Source organism: Eptesicus fuscus, chromosome 11 (genome assembly GCF_027574615.1).
Source record: "Eptesicus fuscus isolate TK198812 chromosome 11, DD_ASM_mEF_20220401, whole genome shotgun sequence".
NCBI classification, from domain to species: Eukaryota; Metazoa; Chordata; class Mammalia; order Chiroptera; family Vespertilionidae; genus Eptesicus; species Eptesicus fuscus.
The window spans coordinates 1,096,378-1,114,447 of NC_072483.1; the positions used below are offsets into that span (position 1 = coordinate 1,096,378).

Below are 18,070 nucleotides of genomic sequence, written 5' to 3' on the forward strand. Positions count from 1 at the left end.
CCCTCCAACCCCGGCAACCACTTTTCTACCTTCAGTTTTTCTCTTTTGACTTCTTTTTTAGATCCTACATATAAGCATATCATGTAGTATTTGTTTTTCTCTTTCTGGCTTATTTGACTTAGCATAATGCCCTCATGGTCCATCCTTGTTGTTAAAATAGGTAAGGTTTTCTTCTTTTTTGGCTGAATATTCCATTGTATATATGTATATACCACATTTCATCCATTCATCGGTTGATGGACACAAGTTGTTTCCATTTCTGGACTGTAGTGAATAATGCTGCAGTAAACCTGGGAATACAGATAGCTCTTCAATCTCCTGTTTTCATTTCCTTAGGGCAGTGGTCGGCAAACTCCATTAGTCAACAGAGCCAAATATCAATAGTACAACGATTGAAATTTCTTTTGAGAGCCAAATTTTTTAAACTTAAACTTCTTCTAACGCCACTTCAAAATAGACTCGCCCAGGCCGTGGTATTTTGTGGAAGAGCCACACGCAAGGGGACAAAGAGCCGCATGTGGCTTGCGAGCCACGGTTTGCCGACCACTGACTTAGGGTATATATCCAGGAGTTGGATTGCTGGATCTTTTTTTTTTTTTTAATAGATTTTTACTGATTTCGGAGAGGAAGAGAGAAATAGAAACATCAACGATGACAGGTAATTATTGATCGGCTGCCTCCTGCAGGCATGCGGGGGATCAAGTCTGCAACCCGGGCTTATGCCCTGACGGAATAGAACCATGATCTCTGGCTCATAGGTCAACACTTAATTTTTTGAGGAACTTCTACATTATTTTCCATCGTGACTATCCTCTTGTTACCTCGCATTTTTTAAAAAATATATATTTTATTGATTTTTTTACAGAGAGGAAGGGAGAGGGATAGAGAGTTAGAAACATCGATGAGAGAGAAACATTGATCAGCTGCCTCTTGCACACCCCCCCACTGGGGATGTACCCGCAACCAAGGTATGTGCCCTTGACCGGAATCGAACCTGGGACCCTTGAGTCCGCAGGCCGACGCTCTATCCACTGAGCCAAACCGGTTAGGGCTCGCATTTTTTATGACATGCACTCCAGCAGGTTTTAGGTGATCTCATTGTGATTTGGATTTGCATTTCCCTAATGATTGCTGATGTGGAGCACATTTTCATGTACCTGTTGGCCATTTGTATGTCTTTGAGAAAATATCTCTTTAGCTCCTCTGCCCATTTTTTAATCCGATTGCTTTTTTTTTTCCTGTTGAGTTGTGTGGTTTTCATATCTATCTTGGTTATGGACCCTTTATCAGATATATTTGCAAATATTTTCTTCCATTCATTATGTTGCCTTTTCATTTTGTTGATGATTTCCTTTGCTGTGCAGAAACTTTGTAGTTTGATGTCTTCCCACTTGTTTATTGCTTGTATTGCCTTAGCTTTGGATGTTAAATACCAAAAAACTGCCACGACTGTTGTCAAGGAACTTACCTGCTGTCTTCTTCTAGGAGTTTTACAGATTTTAGGTCTTAAATTCAAGTTTTCAGTCATTTTTAGTTGATCTTTGTGTATGTGGCTGTCCACTTTTCCCAATACTATTTATTCATGAGACTGTCGTTTCACCATTGTATATTCTTGCCTCCTTTGTCATAAAATAATTGGCCATATATGCATGGGTTTATTTTGGGGCTGTCCTGTTCTGTTCCGTTGATCTTTGTGCCTGATTTTATGCCAATACCATGCTGTTTTGATTATGATAACTTTGTAATATAGTTTGAAATCAGGAAGTGTGATCCCTTCAGTGTTGTTCTTAAGATTGTTTTGTGTGTGTGTGTGTTTCCATGAAAATTTTAGGATTGTTTTATTCCTGTGAAAAAAACGCCATTGGAATTTTGATAGGGATTGCTTGGTAATAATGGACATTTTAACAATCTTAGTTCTTCCATCCATGAACATGAATATCTTTCCATTTATTTATGTGTTTAGTTTCTTTCACCAGTCTTATGGTTTTCAGTGTACAGCTCTTTCACTTTTGAGTAAATTTATTTCTAAGAATATTCTTTTTAGTGCAGTTGTAAATGAGATTGTTTTCTTCATTTCTCTGATAATTGTTAGTAGATTGAAACAGTTGGGTTTTGTGTATTGATTTTGTATCCCTAAACAGTACTGAATTGTTTGTTAGTTCTAATAGTTTTTGGTAGAGTCTTTAGGCTTTTCTGTATGTCCTATGTCATTGGCAAATGGCGACAGTTTTCCTTTTTCCTTTTAATTTTGGAAGGCTTTTATTTATTTTTCTTGCCTAATGGCTCTGTATAGGACTTTCAGTACTATATATTGAATAAAAATGGAGAGAGTGAGCATCCTTGTTGTACCTGCCTGATCTTAGAATGAAAGCTTTCAGCCTGACTGGTTGAGCATCGACCTATGAACTAGGAGGTCATGCTTTAATTCCCGGTCAGAGCACATGCCCAGGTTGCTGGCTTGATCCCTGGTAGGGGGCATGAAGGAGGCAGCCCACCAATGATTCTCATCATTGATGTTTCTATCTCTCTCTCCCTTCTTCTCTGAAATCAATTATGTTGAGGTACCATTCCCTCTATACCCAGTTTGTGGAGCATTTTATCATGCATGGGTGTTTAATTTTGTCAGTGCCTTTTCTGCATCTGTTGAGATACTATTTTTTATCTTTCATTTTATTAGTATAGTGTGCCACATTGATTGAATCACCTTGAATCCCTGGAATAAATCCCATTATATCATGATGTATGATTCTTTGTCAAATTAGGTTTGTTGAGGATTTTTGCATCTATTTCATCAGGAATATTGGCCTGTAGTTTTCTTTTCTTGTCATGTCCTTATACGGCTTTGGTATCTAGGTAATGCTGGCCTCATAAAATGAGTTTGGATGTTTAACTTTCTTGTTTTTTGAAAGGATTGGTATTAACTCTTTAAATGTTTGGTAGAATTCACCAGCCATCTATTCCTGGGCTTTTCTTGTTGGAAGGTTTTTGATAACTGATTAAATTTCCTTACTAGTAATTAGTCTGTTCCGCTTTCTATTTCTTCGTGATTCAGTCTTAGTAGGTTGTATGTCTCTAAGAATGTATTCATTTCTTCTGTGTTGTCCAATTTGTTGGGATATAATTGTTCTTACTCTCTTAAGGTTCTTTTATTTGTGTGGTATCCATTATAGTTGTTTATAATTCTGACTTTCTAGTGGTTTGTAAGCTTTACTGATTTTTTTTTCTATTGTCCTTTTTGTCTCTATTTCATTTATTTCTGCTCTGATCTTTGTTATTTCAATCTTCCTTTGTTGCTGTTGTTTCTAGTTCATTGGGGAGTAAAGTTTGGTTGTTTGAGATCTTTTTTCTTGGTGTAGGCATTTATCGCTGTAACCTTTCCTGTTACAACTGCTTTTGCTATGTCCATACGTTTTGGTATGTTGTATTTTCATTTTCATATGCCTCAAGGTATATTTTCATTTCTTTTTGACCCATTGGTAGTTTAGTAGCATGATCTATCTGTTGTTGAAAATGAGGTATTGAAGTCCCCTACTATTATTGTATTGCTGTCTTATTTCTCCTTTCAAGGATATTAATATTTGCTTTATATACTTAGGTGCTCCGATATTAGGTACATAAATATTTATAAGTGTTAACACCTTGTTGGGTTATATATCATTTATCATTATATAATGAGCTTTGTCTCTTATTACAGTTTTTGACTTGAAGCCTGTTTGTCTGATATAGCCATCCCTGCTTCCTTTTGTTTTCCATTTGTATGGAATATCTTTTTCTATCCCTTCACTTTCAGTATGTGTGTCCTTAAAGCTGAAGGGAGTCTCTTGTAGGCAAAATATAGAGAGATGGGTCTTGTTACTTTATCCATTCAGCCACTGTATGTCTTTTGATTGGAGAATTTAGTCCATTTACACTTATAACTATTGATAGGTGTAGACTTCTATTGCTATTTTGCTCATTGTTTTCTGGCTATTTTATAATTCCTTTGTTCCTTCTCTTGTTCTCTTCCTATGCGGTTTGAAGATTTTCTATAGTGGTATGCTTTGATTCCTTTCATTTTACTTTTTGTCTATATAGGTTTTTGCTTTGTGGATTACCATGAGGTTTACATAACATATTTATAAGTCTATTTTAAGCTGATAACCTAATTTCTAACACAACACACCTTTATATTTTTATTTTATCCCCCCTTTTATGTTTTTGATGTCACACTTTCCATCTTTTCCCCTTGTGTATCCATTAATAAATTATTGTAGTGGTTTTTTTTTATGCTTTGTGCATTTTAATTTTTTAATAATATGTTCACTATGCTTTTTTAGTTCTTTCTTTAATAGTTATTATAGGGTTTGCCACATATATCTTAACTTATCAGCTTTAGATTTCTAGTATTTTAGTTCCAGTGGTGTATAGAAATACTACTTCTATATAGCTTTATTCTCTTTTTGTAATATTATTGTTATACATATTACCTCTGTTAATGTTACAAACCCAACAATACCTATTATAATTATTACTTTACCATCTGAAATAATTTCCTTAGCTTAAAAAAGCTCTGCTACCATCTACCTCCTTTGTAGTGTTATTGGCAAATATATTATACATATATTACATATCTATATATTAAAGGCCCAACTCTCACTATATACATATTACTTGGTGCAGCTACTATTTAAATCCGTTAAAATAAGAAAGGAGAAAACATGCGTTTATACTGTCCTTTATAGTTACACTAGAGGCCCGATGCACAAAAATTCATGCAAGAGAGGGCCTTCCCTCCGCCCCAGCTTCGTCAGGAAGGACATCCGGAAGGATGTCCGGTCTAATTAGCATATTACCCTTTTATTATTTTAGATTATGACTGATGCTCATTGTTTTTTCATGTGTTTTCTATGTTTACCATCTGAAGTCACTTGCTTTCGGCTTGTAAAACTTTATTTCATTTATGGTGGGTCTGCTAGACAAATTCTCTCATTTTATGATTATCTGAGAAAGTTTTCATTTCTTTTATGTGTTTTTAACTTATCCGCTTTAGATTTATAATTATTACTTTTGAAAGGTGGTTTTGTTGGATATAGGATTCTTGGTTGACCGGTTATTTTTTCTTTGAGTACTTTGAATATTTTATTCCACTGCTTCTGGCCTCCATTTTCCTGCAGCATAATTTTATCAACAAGTTAATTCAGTCAAATTCTGGCTCCTTTGACAGAATAGTTTGAGGTCTGTGTTTGGTACTTGTTCTGACACCAGAATAGTTTTTTCCAGCTGTTGTTTTCTGCTTCCCTCCTGCAAAGTAGGTCTATACACGAGTCCTTGCGGAAACACTTCCCATAAGTACCTTCCACCACATCTCCCATATTCTTGAAAATGCCTTAGCCTGAAATTCCCTAGGCGTGGTGACAGATGAAGCCAGTTTATTTGGGGAGGGATTGGGAGCTATCTGTTTTACTGCCTGCTTTTTCTACAGGCAACATCTTTGAGTCCGGGCTCTTGAACTGGTGATGGAGGACAACAGAAAACTTCTCTCTGAGTGAAACCCAGATCTACACTGAGCTCTCAGTTGGAGGTGGAGATTAGATAGTGCCCTTGGCTTACCTCTTCTGGCATGGAGCCACTGTCTCCCAGGTTGAAGCAAGGGCATTCAGGTGTTCTCAGTTTACTGCACCAAGGTAGGGCCTTCTTTGCACTATTGAGGGCTGCATAGGAGATGGGAACCCCCTCGGTTGCATTCTCCTGGAACTTGGTTTCAGAGTAGGTGGTTGCAGCAGGATGAGAAGTGCTGGTGTCCTGTTCCTGGGAAGAAAGCCCTTCACCTGAGAGCTGGAGGAAAGGGTACCCTGTGTCTTGGCTGCAGCACTCTGGAATGGAGGCTCCTCCACCGACCTGTGAAGTTGTAAGGGAGGCGTGGTCTTGGTTCAAATACCAGACTCTTGATTCTCTTAGCCAGTGTTTGTAGCACTTGGAGAGATGCTTCTTCGTTTGTTCTTTGCTTACAGGACCATTTCCCGAGGCTTTCAATGGTGGTTTTTAAATACTTTCAACCAGTTTCACTGGGGAGCAGGCCATTGGAACTTTTCAGGCTGTCAATCTGTGGCTGGAGAAAAATGAGCTCTTTTGCAGTGCCATGAGCACAGACGGTCAGAGGCACACACGTGGAGGAGTTAGAACGTCATGGCAAGATTTTGTTGTGAGTTCAGGGGGATTGCTAGTAATACACCCTCGGGAACCGAGCGGCCGGGCAGGCGGCCGCACATCCCTGACAGTCCTCCATCTGTCTCCTGGTCAGGGAGGACAAAGCCGTTCAGATGGGCCGGCCCACGTTCCTGACTTGCCCAGGCCTGCAGTGGGCTCCTTCCCAGCGAATGCTGGGGGGGTCCCAGGTCCTCTCTCCAACCTGACTCCCTTTCCCCTGTCCCCAGGCTCGGGCCGCCCCTCTGGCTCCTCCCCCTGACTCCCAGGAGCAGGTCCAGAGGCTCCATTACAGCATCAGCTCCTCCTGAGCCTGTGCCCAGCAGAGGCGCCTCCTCCAGGCGCTCTGGTCCCAGACGGGCCTTCCTGGGGAGATGTCCGCTCCCTTCTGAGGATCCGGGCTCCTCTCTGGCAGTTTCCTGTCGTGTGGGAATGGGTCTGCTCCCCGGTCAGCTCGTGGGAATGCTGCCGTCCTGCCCCTGTTGCAGCTTCCCAGGTTATTCAGATGATTTAGTCCCCTTTTGCTCCTTGATGTGAATATCCAGCTATCTGCCTTACATTAATAACTACCTGTGTACGCTGACATCTCCCCATCCAGAAAATGTGAGCCTTTATAATCTTTCTTTTTTAATTAAATCTTTATTGTTGAAAGTATTACATATGTCCTCTTTCTCCCCACATTGACCTTTCTAACCCGTCCCTGCCCCCCACCCCAGGCCTTCACCACCCTGTTGCCTGTGTCCATGGGTTACACATATACGCATACAAGTTATTTGGTTGATCACTTCCCACCAACCCACCCTCCCCTGCCTTCCCTCTGAAATTCTGCAGTCTGTTCATGCTTCTATGCCTCTGCATCTATTTTGTTCATCAGTTTATTTTGTTCATTAGATTCCACATATGAGTGAGATCATGTGATACTTGTCTTTCTCTGACTGGCTTATTTCACTCAGCATGATACTCTAGGTCCCTCCATGCTGTCTCAAAGGTTAAGAGATCCTTCTTTTTTACTGCTGCACAGTATTCCATGGTGTAAATGTACCCCAGTGTTTTTATCCACTCATCTACTAGTGGGCACTAGAGCTGTTTTCCAGCTCTTAGCTATTGTAAATTGAACATAGGGGTGCATACATTCTTTCTGATTGGTGTTTTGGGTTTCTTAAGGTTTCTAGAAGTGGGATCACTGGATCAAATGGTAGTTCCATATTTCATTTTTTGAGGAACTGAGTTGTTGGGTTCTTCACAAGGATTTCTACCTGACTTTCATGTACTACTTTGAAATTTACAAATTGATACTCGCTTTAAGACAGTTTATTATTTACTTTGTAATTTTAAAATGTCACTTATCTGTGTGTGTGTGTGTGTTGTAGCCCTGGTCCATAAGGAGGGTGACTACTACAGTATGTATGCTGCGATAAATGACCAGATTGTTCATATGGATAACCAGCAGCTATTTATAACAACACTGTGAATGATTTTAAGAGGGGAGGTGTGAAGTGTTATAGTCATTTCAGAGTGCTCATTTTCTCTGACAGTGACAATTAGGGGGATTTTTAAAATAATTCCTACTACTGAGTTATTGTATTCATATCTAACTTAAAAAAACTGTACTTTGGATATTTTTAAAACTTTTTTTTTATTGATTTCAGAGAGGAAGGGAGAGAGAGAAACATTAATGATGAGAGAAGATCATTGATCGGCTGCCTCTTGCACGCCCCCTACTGGGGATTGAGCCCACAACCCAGGCATGTTCCCTGACGGGAATCAGACCGTGACCTCCTGGTTCATGTGTCGATGCTCAACCACTGAGCCATGCCAGCTGGGCTGAATTTTTTTAGGTTTGCAATTTAAACTAATTTCAATCTGAAACCAGTCTAAAATGTTTGAATGTTGTTGTTTTTTTTGTTGTTGTTTTTAATCCTCACCTAAGGACATGCTGAGAGAGAGAGAGAGAGAGAGAGAGAGAGAGAGAGAGAGAGATCGGTTGCTTTCCACACACTCCCTGGGTTTGGACCCGCAACCCAGATATGTGCCTTGACCAGAAATCAAACCAGCAACCTTCCAGTGCACAGGATGACAATCAGCCAGCTGAGCCACCCGGCCAGGGAATATTGTTTTGATAACTTGTAATCTTGTATGATTTCTAATGTACTGTTTCCCCAAACCTCATGATGTCACTGTCTAAGTGCATTCTCAAACTCAAGTCTATCAAATAGCACTTTCTTACTGCAGTAATTTCTTAACCCTTTTTCCCCACCATGCCACAAGTAATGGAGAGATTGATTTAATGAAACTCCTTAAAAGTGTTGGGAATTCATAAGTTTTGTAATCATTATCATATGTAATGTCCTTGCAATGGTTGCTTGTTTTGGAAGGCACACGTCATGTGTGAGGAAATCCGGGGTAGAGTAAGTTTTGGGATGATTGCTCAGCTTGTGGTTTCTCTCTGTTTGGGGAGTGGCTCTCAGTGTTGTGCCCATGCTCTGGCTGTAACCCATTGAATCACTGAGTCTCACAGCATCTAGTATTGCTGTAGCCAACTAGATGATCTCTCCCAGATGCTGAAATTTAGCAGGGTTAGCTAGCTCATTTATACGATGCTCTAGTGAAAAGACCCTGGAGTTCCCTTTTCTAAGCTCCCTAAGCTGTCCTACCCTTCCTAGTCTTAGTCATCTATCCCACTTTGATTCTGGAAAGATTGTTCTTTTTTCTGGAGATGGTTCTATTGTTTGCAACTAAAATAGAGTCACAACACAAACACGGTGTTAGAGATATATCAGGGGCATGTCATAGAAAGCATTCCAGGAGCCGGTTACAATTTTACTTTGCCTCTTGCTTCAGTTGCCTCTGCTGGTATCTTTCCACGCCAGTAACCTAGTTAACTTCTTAACTCAGTCATCACAAGCTAATGCAAAACCTGTTGTTACACACCTTTTAGAGCTCACTCTCAGCTCATTTCCTATTGGCTTTCAAAATAATTATGCATACCTTCATAATAGTGGTATGACCTATTTGGCTGGCTCCTCATTAGACAATAGCTCCTGAAGTGGCCGTTAAAGTATAGGTATTGTGAAAACCTGTCATGCCATTTATCTTGTCACTGGATTCTCTTGTCACTTAATTTATTTTATAGCATGATTGGTGGGCATTTACATTATTAAAGACTCTTTGTTCCTTGGAAATTGACCTGTGGTGAGTTCATGTAATATCAGTCATATATTCTAAAGAGAAATATTTAGTAAATAGACTTAGTAAATTCTTAACCCATAAATCCTTTCACTCTTTAAACCGGAATGTTATCACTGTTATTGAAAGATGCTAGAAGGGGGAAATATTCCCCAGATCCTAAAACACTTTGTTATTAGTGTCTTCATATGTTTAATTTTGTATATTTTTCTATGCATTTTAGAACATAGCTATAAAATACATATACTAAGTTCATATATGTTTTCAGGTTACTTCCATATAACATTGTGTCAGTATAATTAGATTAGTCATGTTTTCCCTAAAACTTAAACTTTTCTACCTGGGTTGCTAGATGTATGATTAAGACTGCTCCAATCCTGTTTTCTTACCATGTGAAGAGTAAATGAACTAATAGGAGAGAATCTAACATGGTATCTAGCTTAGGTACTTAGTAAATGTTCATTACACCTCTCCTTGATTGTTTAGATTAACTTGGGAGAACATGCCTTTTTTTTTTTTTTGACCCTTTTAAAGTTTTATATTTATTTTTCTTAAAATAATTTTAACCTTGTAAAATCCCCTTTTAAAAGAAGTTAAGTACATGTTCGTTTGTATTTCTTTGAAAACTATGTTTAGGAGCTAGAACTATGTGAGAAAGTTAGACTTTCTTTCTTTCTTGGCTCTTTAAATTATAAGTCGTCTATGGAGTAATCAGGGGATATGCTTTATAAATGTGTGTTGGAGAAAGCTGGTTATCTCTTTCCCATTTTGGGATTCAAGCCATGTTAGCCATTCTACAGATAGATGGCATCCTTTAAGGTAGGATGTTACTGTGTAGATATAGGACAAGAATTCTACATTTAAGTGTGTATATTCCTACAATTTTAAAAATTGTTGAAAAATTTTGACATTTCACTACCAAACTTTTTTTGCACTTTCCTCATGTTTTTTCTCCCTTTATTTTTCAGAATGAACATAGTGATCGAGAGGATGGCCTCAACAAAAGACATCATGTGACAGACTCTGAGAATGAAGACCCCTCAAATCTTAATGCTAGTGATTCTGAAAGTGAAGAGCTTCAAAGGCAAAAGGACAGCGACTCTGAATCTGAAGAGCATGCAGAGCCTCCTGCAAGTGATTCTGAAAATGAGGGTGTCATTCGCCATGGGAGCGACTCTGAGAGTGAGGAGACCAAGAAATTACCTGTTAGTGACTCTGAAAACGAGGAGCTTCTTAATGGGCATGCAAGTGACTCAGAAAATGAAGATGTTAGAAAGCATCCTGCCAGCGATTCAGAGATTGAAGAGCTCCCCAAGAGTCCGGCCAGTGAGTCTGAGGCAGAGGACGCTCTAAAACCTGCAATCAGTGACTCTGAGACCGAGGAACCTCCCACGCACCCAGCCAGTGACTCTGAAAACGAGGAGCTTCCCAAACCTCAAGTTAGTGATTCGGAAAGCGAGGAGCTTCCTAAACCTCAGATCAGTGACTCGGAAAGTGAGGAGCCTCAGAGGACTCAGGCCAGTGATTCTGAAAATGAGGAGATCCCCAAACCCCGTGTCAGTGACTCAGAAAGTGAGGGTCCCCCAAGGCATCAAGCCAGTGACTCCGAAAATGAGGAGCGTCCCAAACGCCAAATCAGTGATTCAGAAAGTGAGGACCCGCCAAGGAACCAGGCCAGTGATTCTGAAAATGAAGAGCTTCCCAAACCCCGAGTTAGTGACTCTGAGAGTGAGGAGCCTCAGAAGGGACCTGCCAGTGATTCAGACACGGAGGAGGCCTCCAGACACAAACAGAAGCCAGAGTCGGATGATGACAGCGATGGGGACACTAAGGGGGAGGATACAGAAGTGCAGAATAACTCCTTCCATTTAGATAGCCACATAGACAGGAAAAGGTTTCACAGTTCTGACAGCGAGGAGGAAGAGCCCAAAAGGCCAAAAATTGACAGTGATGAAGATGAAGAAAAAGAAGGGGAAGAGGAGAAAGCAGCAAAGCGAAAGGCTGCTGTGCTTTCTGATAGTGAAGAAGAGAAAGCATGTAAGGAACTATTTGGGGCTGTTTAGCCATAGCTTTACTTACCATCCAAGCTTATAACTAAAGCGTTCTGTCTCTTTGTGGAATGTTAGATCTGTCATTTCTTCTGAGTTCTAACAGCATTTCTTAAGTTCCGACTGCCTCAAAATAATACGCTAGACTGCTTTCATTTCAATGGGAATATGAAAGATGTAGTATTTTTTACTGGAAGGTAATATTTCCAAGAACAATGTTTATATGGAAACCCAAGTGTTGACCAGAGTTAGCTGTGAGACCAGCCAGCTAATGCCCTAGAAGCCACCCAGACAGGGACAGGGCTCATGCACGTGCGTGCCTCTATTTAGGGATGCCATGTCTGCAGAGTGCTTTAGTCTTTGCTACCTGACTACCTTTTTATGAAACTTACCTTTTTTGCAAGAACATATTCCCTTCTAACCTGACAGTTGTTCCAAGAGAAGGAAAAAGCACCACACGTGCTAGTTTCTAAGGGAGATGAGCAATTGCAGTAATGATCAGGGGCGATGTGGCTCCACAAAAGAATGTTCAGCCTTTTAACTCTGCTAATACTAAGCCGCGTAGAAGGTGTTCTGGTTAGGTACATCAGCCTTGTCTTATTTTCTCTTCCCCAAAAGTAAAGGTAGCTATTTCATTTTTTACCTTTGGGCCACTTTTTTCTGAACAGTAAATAATTGTAAGGTGACTGAATGAAACTTTTAGTTTTTTTTTATTCTAAAAACTGTCAGGAGGCCTTTGATTTTTGCCACATACTTGCATTTTAAGTACTTGTTCTTAGTCATACAATGACTGTGACAGAATAAGGTCAGTGATGATTTCTTTTTCTACAGCAGCAAAGAAGAGCCGTGTTGTCTCTGACGCAGAGGACTCTGACAGTGATGTCATATCAGACAAATCGGGCAAAAGAGAGAAGACGACAGCATCTGACAGTGAAGAAGAAGCAGGGAAAGAATTACCTGATAAGAAAAGTGAAGAGAAGGATCTGTTTGGGAGTGATAGTGAGTCGGGGAATGAAGAAGAGTAAGTGACATGATAACATGAGTTTTCAAGGCCTCATATAAGGTGATAGAACACAGTTTGTCTTGTAAGTTTTTACACTTGCATTAAAATTTTGTGTTGAGGTATAGTACAATATATCTTGTCTAATTGCATGACATTGGGGGTGTAGGCTTTTAGTTCCTAAAATGTCGATACATACTACAACATAGGTGGGTCTCAAAAATATGGTCTTTCATGAAAGTAGTAAAGAGGACATGTCCCAATTCACTGCTATGAAGTTCAGGAGTGGGTAAAACTAATCTGGTGATAGAAATCAGAATAGTGATTGGCTCCAGGATGTTGACGTGGGAAACTGACTAGCAAGGGCCCCAAGCAACCTTTCTGGGAGGATGGGATTGTTCTCATCTTAATTGGGGTAATGATTACTTAAATGTGTGCTTTTATCAAAACTCACTAAAATGGATATGAGAATGGCAATCTTACTATGTGAAATTATACCCTGTGACAAGAAGATTTTAGGTTTCTATGCAGGTAAGAAAGCAAATGAACAGTTTTTTATATTTTCTTCTCTTCTAGAAATCTTATAGCAGACATATTTGGAGAATCTGGTGATGAAGAGGAAGAAGAATTTACAGTAAGTATAAGGTGGAAATACTTTCTTTGTGACTTTTTTTGTTTGCTTTTATGGTAGTGGTTCTCTAATAGGTGATTCCAATAAATAGGAATAAACAACTATGATATATTCAATAAAAAATTTTTATTTCAAAATTTAAAAATTTTTTTTTTATAGAACTCTAGCCCAGCCAGTGTTGCTCAGTGGTTGAGTGTTGACCTATGAACCAGGAGGTTCCTGGTCAGGGCATATGCCTGGGTTGTGGGCTTGATCCCCAATAGGGGCGTGCAGGACACAACGGATCAATGATTCTCTCTTATTGATATTTCTATCTCTCCTTCTCTCTCTCTGAAATCAATAAAAATATATGTATATACACTGAGTGGCCAGATTATTATGATCTCTGAACGCATAATAATCTGGCCACTCAGTGTGTGTGTGTGTGTGTGTGTGTGTGCATACACACATATATATACATGAGGCCTGGTGCATGAATTTGTGTATGGGTGGGGTCTGGCCAGCCTGGCCAGGGGGAGGGGACATGGGCGGTTGGCTGGCCTGCCTGCTGGTCGAATTCCTGGTCGAGGGGACAATTTGCATATTAGCCTTTTATTACATAGGATATACACTGAGTGGCCAGGTTATTATGCGTTAGAGATCATAATAATCTGGCCACTCAGTGTATATGTTTTAAAACTCTAGAACAAAGTGATTCCGAAAGTGAAATAAAAAGGTCTGCAAAGCATAAAAGAAAAATAACAGGCAATATTGGATTAAGGGAAGGAACACAGTAAGAGATAACAGAAGGCACATTGTAATGCTAAAGAGAAAGATTCACAATAGTTACGGAACTTCTGTCTAGCCAAATGTGTTCATCATCAGAGGAACAAGGTAGCTGATAATTTCTAAGTCAAAACCAGGAGAGATAGAAGCCTAAAGAGAGTAAACTCGGCATGTAAAACTGCTTTTTCTGGGATGTGTGCCTGTTCAGGCTGAGAGGCTGATCATATTTTGGTGTCCTCAAGGCTCAAGAGACAAAATTTGGGGGTGAGGGCCTAGTGATGTTAGAGAACCCTGAAAATACCATGGGTGACCTGTAAGTGAAATAGCCTTTGCTCAGATTTTAGGCCAGCTTTGAGTAATCTAGCAATCTAAGAACCTTGTTCTTAGAAATTTGATCACAGTGATTCTTAACCTGTTGGCTAGTGTTCTTGGGCAACTGGCATATACAAACAGAAATCCTTTTAGGACAAAGGTAACATAATTGTAGGCCTCAAAATATTTCTATAGTTTATGATATACCATCAATAACGTTAAAAAGAAAACACTAAAACAGACAACACAAATAGACTTAGGGGCTCCAGATATAGGAATTTTAGATATTGCCTTAAAATATATATATATATATGGTCAGGGACATAAAAGATTAAAATTTTGACAGTGCAAATAATTTTTTAAGAGATAAGGCAGATTTGGAAAAGAACCAAGGAGAAATTCTGGAACTAAAAATATAGTTACTGAAATTAAAAATTCAGTGAATGAATTTAACAACAGATTAGATGTATTTGAAAAGAAAATGAGTTAACTGGAAGATAGGCTAGTAGGAACTATTTAGAATAAAGTGGGATATATTAGTATGGAAAATGTAAGAGAATAAAACATAATTTATACATGAGGAAGGTTGAACATAGTGAATTGGAATCCCAGAAGGAGAAGAAATACACATTGAAGAAGCAGTATTTAAAGAAATGACACATATAGACTGATCAAGTGATATAAATTACAGGCAGAATAAATAAGGAAATTATCTAAATACATCAGTAAAATTGCAAGAAACCAAAGAAAAGAGACATCTTAAAAGCAGCTAGTGTGGGGAAATTTACATTAAAAAAAAGAGACTACAATTACACTAACAGCTGACTTCTTAACAGAAACAATAGAATCCAATAACTGCAAACTTAGAACTCTGTTACGTTCAGCAAAAACACTTTTCAGGAATGAACATTTCCTCATTTCATCTTAGCAGTGTACCACCAAAGGGCATGCTAAAGGCAGAAAGGAAGTCTCAAATGGAAGGTGAGGGATGCAGGAAGGGAAGAAAGCAACAAGATTATGTGGATAAGTCTAAGTGAGTGTTATCTATACCAAACAAATCATGTCTGGTCTGGTTAAAATATATGTAAAACTAAACCACGTGACAGCAGTAACAAATTGGGAATATACATGGAATTGAAGTGTTCACAGGCCTTTGCAAATGTTTGTAAAAGCCCATTAGACTTTAATAAGTTAGGGTTCCCCTTGTAATCTCTAAATGACCACTGAGAAGATTACATAGTAAGGGAACAGATTTAAACTCTGGTAATGTCAGAAATTACATTAAATTGAATTAAGTGCTCCAGTTAAAAAACAAAGATGAGCCTGGCCAGTGTTGCTCAGTGGTTGAGCATCAACCTATGAACCAGAAGGTTTGATTCCTGCTCAGGGCATATGCCCGGGTTGCAGGCTCAATCCCCATTGTGGAGTGTGCAGAAGGCAAATGATCAGTGATTCCCTCTCATCATTGATGTTTCTATCTCTCCGTCTTCCTTCGCCTCTAAAATCAATAAAAATATTTTTTTAAAGATAAAGATGGTCAGACAGATTTTAAAAAACCTACTGTATAATAATTTCAAGATTCATCTGTAACAAGATAAAAAAAAGTTGAAAATAAAAGGACAGAAAAAGATACTTTATCTGAACATTACCAAAAAAAAAAAAAAAAATGGTAGCTCTATATGAATAGCAAAGAGATAGACTTTAAGGTAAAAAACGTTTGAGGTAAAGATAATCACTTTATACTGGTAGAAGTTTTTAAAATTGTACCTAGCCATGTTCATACAAAACAAATATGTACATACAAAACAAAAATTGATAAACTGCAAAGAGAAATGACAGATGTATAATCTATGTTTTAATGTAACTGAAAGAATAAGCAGACCTAAAAAACTGCAGAAGAGTTTCTCTCTATATATAATCTGGATAAAAATCCTTTGGTGATTATAAAACTTAATAATTTCTTCTATTCTGTGGCTTGCCTTTTTACTTTCTTGGTGGAGTCTTGAGGAACAGAACTTCTAACTCTGCCTAATAAAAGAGTAACATGCTAATTGACCGTACCTTTGTGACGCCCACCAGCCAATCAGGAGTGAGTATGCAAATTAACCCAACATCTTTGTTGGGTTAATTTGCATACACAGGTGCTGAGTGGCCAGGGGCGGGGCGGGACGCAGGCGTTCTGCACTGCCCCAGCCGCTCAGGGCCTCTGGGCAGTGTGGGAAGGCAGGGCCGGAGCAGAAAGGCAGTGCCGGCAGCCAGGGAAAGGAAGGCCCATTCTTGCACAAATCTTCATGCATCAGGCTTCTAGTTTTAATATAAATCAACTTTACCAATCCTTTCCTTTATGTTGAAAGCTTTTTAATTCTAAGAAAATTTTTGCTTGTCCCCAAGGTTATAAAAATATTCTCCTGAGTTATTCTCTAGAAGCTTGATTGTTTCATCTTTCACATTTACTTGTACAGTCAGGTTTTTGTGTCGTAGGTATGAGATAGAGTCAAGATTTTCCCCCATTTGGGATATTCAGTTGACCTAGCTCACTTGTTCCCACTACTGTATAATGCCATTTTTGTCATAAATCAAGTGTCTGTATATATTATCCACTATGTTTCTGCAGTGTCTTTTTATATTTAGTTGGTTATGTCCTCTAAGGTTGTTACTTTTCAAGGTTGACTTGACTTTTCTTGGTTTGCATTTTTATATAAATTTTAAAATCAAGCTTTTGCAAAAAGTACAAAGTATAGACAACGTTTTCTGAATTGCAATGCAGTGAAACTAAAAATTAATAACAAAAATAGCAACCAAAACACCCTTGCCACCCAGAAATTTAAAACTTCCTTGTTAAATAGTTCTTGGGTTACAAAAGAAATCAGTATTTTTATTACTAAAGCAAAAGAGAGTGAAACTAGATGAGTCAGCAAGTATTTGAGAGCCTCTCTGCCAAAGGTGGTTTGGAAATTGCCCTCATGGAGCTTATACTTGGTTAAACAGCATTGTACAAGAATAAGATATCTTTCTCTAGTTTGGAGAGTTAATGTCAACTTTGCTGTAGACTCATTTCATTGAGAAAAATATACGACCCAACAGGCATTGGGAAGTCCTTGCTAGATATGGCCTAAGAGTTAGAAGCTATAAAGCAGAGATTGATCATTTATTTCAATTACATAAAGAATCGTGCCTAGAAAAAACACATCTGATCATTAAAAAAAAAAAAAATCCTGCCTGGAAAACATTACCATAAACAAAAGCAAACTGTATTGGTTCTACAGTTCCTGTCACTTAAAGAGGGCTAATTTTTAAAGAGGTTTTTCATACCAATTAGGCAAAGATCCAATGTAAAATAGCAGAGGATGTTGAGAGTTCACATAGAATTACAAATGGCTTTTAAACATGAAAAAAAAAAAATAAAGCCCAGCCTTACTCATAACAGAATGCAAAGGAAGCTACATAGATGCCTTTGTTTTTTGTTCAGAGATTGGGAAATATCAGTGTTTGATCACCTATGAAGATGACATTGGAAGGAGAGTTTATTGGCATAACCTCTGTGGAAGACAGTTTGGCAAATATTTCTCAAAATTTCAAATACACATATCTAAATGTCAGGGAAATGTATAAACAAATTATGGTTACAGTCATGTGGTGAAATAGCCAAGCCTTCAAAAGAAGGAGGATGCTTTATGCTGATAGGTCTTGGTCTCCAGATTTTATTATACTAGAGGCCCAGTGCACGAAATTCATGCACAGGTGTGGTCCCTAGGCCTGACCAGCGCTAGAAACGCGAGTGTCTGGTGTGGAAGAGCGCAGCATGGGCCTCTGGGCTGCCCGGTGGCTCCGCACGGAAGCTGGGCGGGCAGGGCGCATTCTCCCGGCCGACCTCGCAGACCGGCTCCTGCGCGAACCCACGGGGAGCCTGACCGGCCCCTGCAGTCCCAGCAGCTGTGGCCTGGC

The 18,070-nt window shown here is 39.0% G+C and overlaps 1 protein-coding gene across 7 annotated transcripts in view; it reads left to right on the plus strand.

Moving 5' to 3' along the window:
* The window catches only part of IWS1 (interacts with SUPT6H, CTD assembly factor 1), a 45,281-nt gene that overhangs the window by 7,118 nt on the left and 20,093 nt on the right, over nt 1–18,070 (plus strand). For 6 of the 7 annotated variants that reach the window (XR_008557395.1, XM_054722777.1, XM_054722774.1 and 3 more), the window contains exons 3-5: nt 10,338–11,406; nt 12,249–12,438; nt 12,994–13,051. Coding sequence is in view for 6 of the 7 variants with exons in the window: in XM_054722777.1 (XP_054578752.1) it covers nt 10,338–11,406; nt 12,249–12,438; nt 12,994–13,051 (1,317 nt within the window). In the remaining variant the exon portion in view is untranslated. The remainder of the gene's footprint in view (nt 1–10,337; nt 11,407–12,248; nt 12,439–12,993; nt 13,052–18,070) is intronic. The other variant, XM_054722773.1, reaches the window with a different exon arrangement.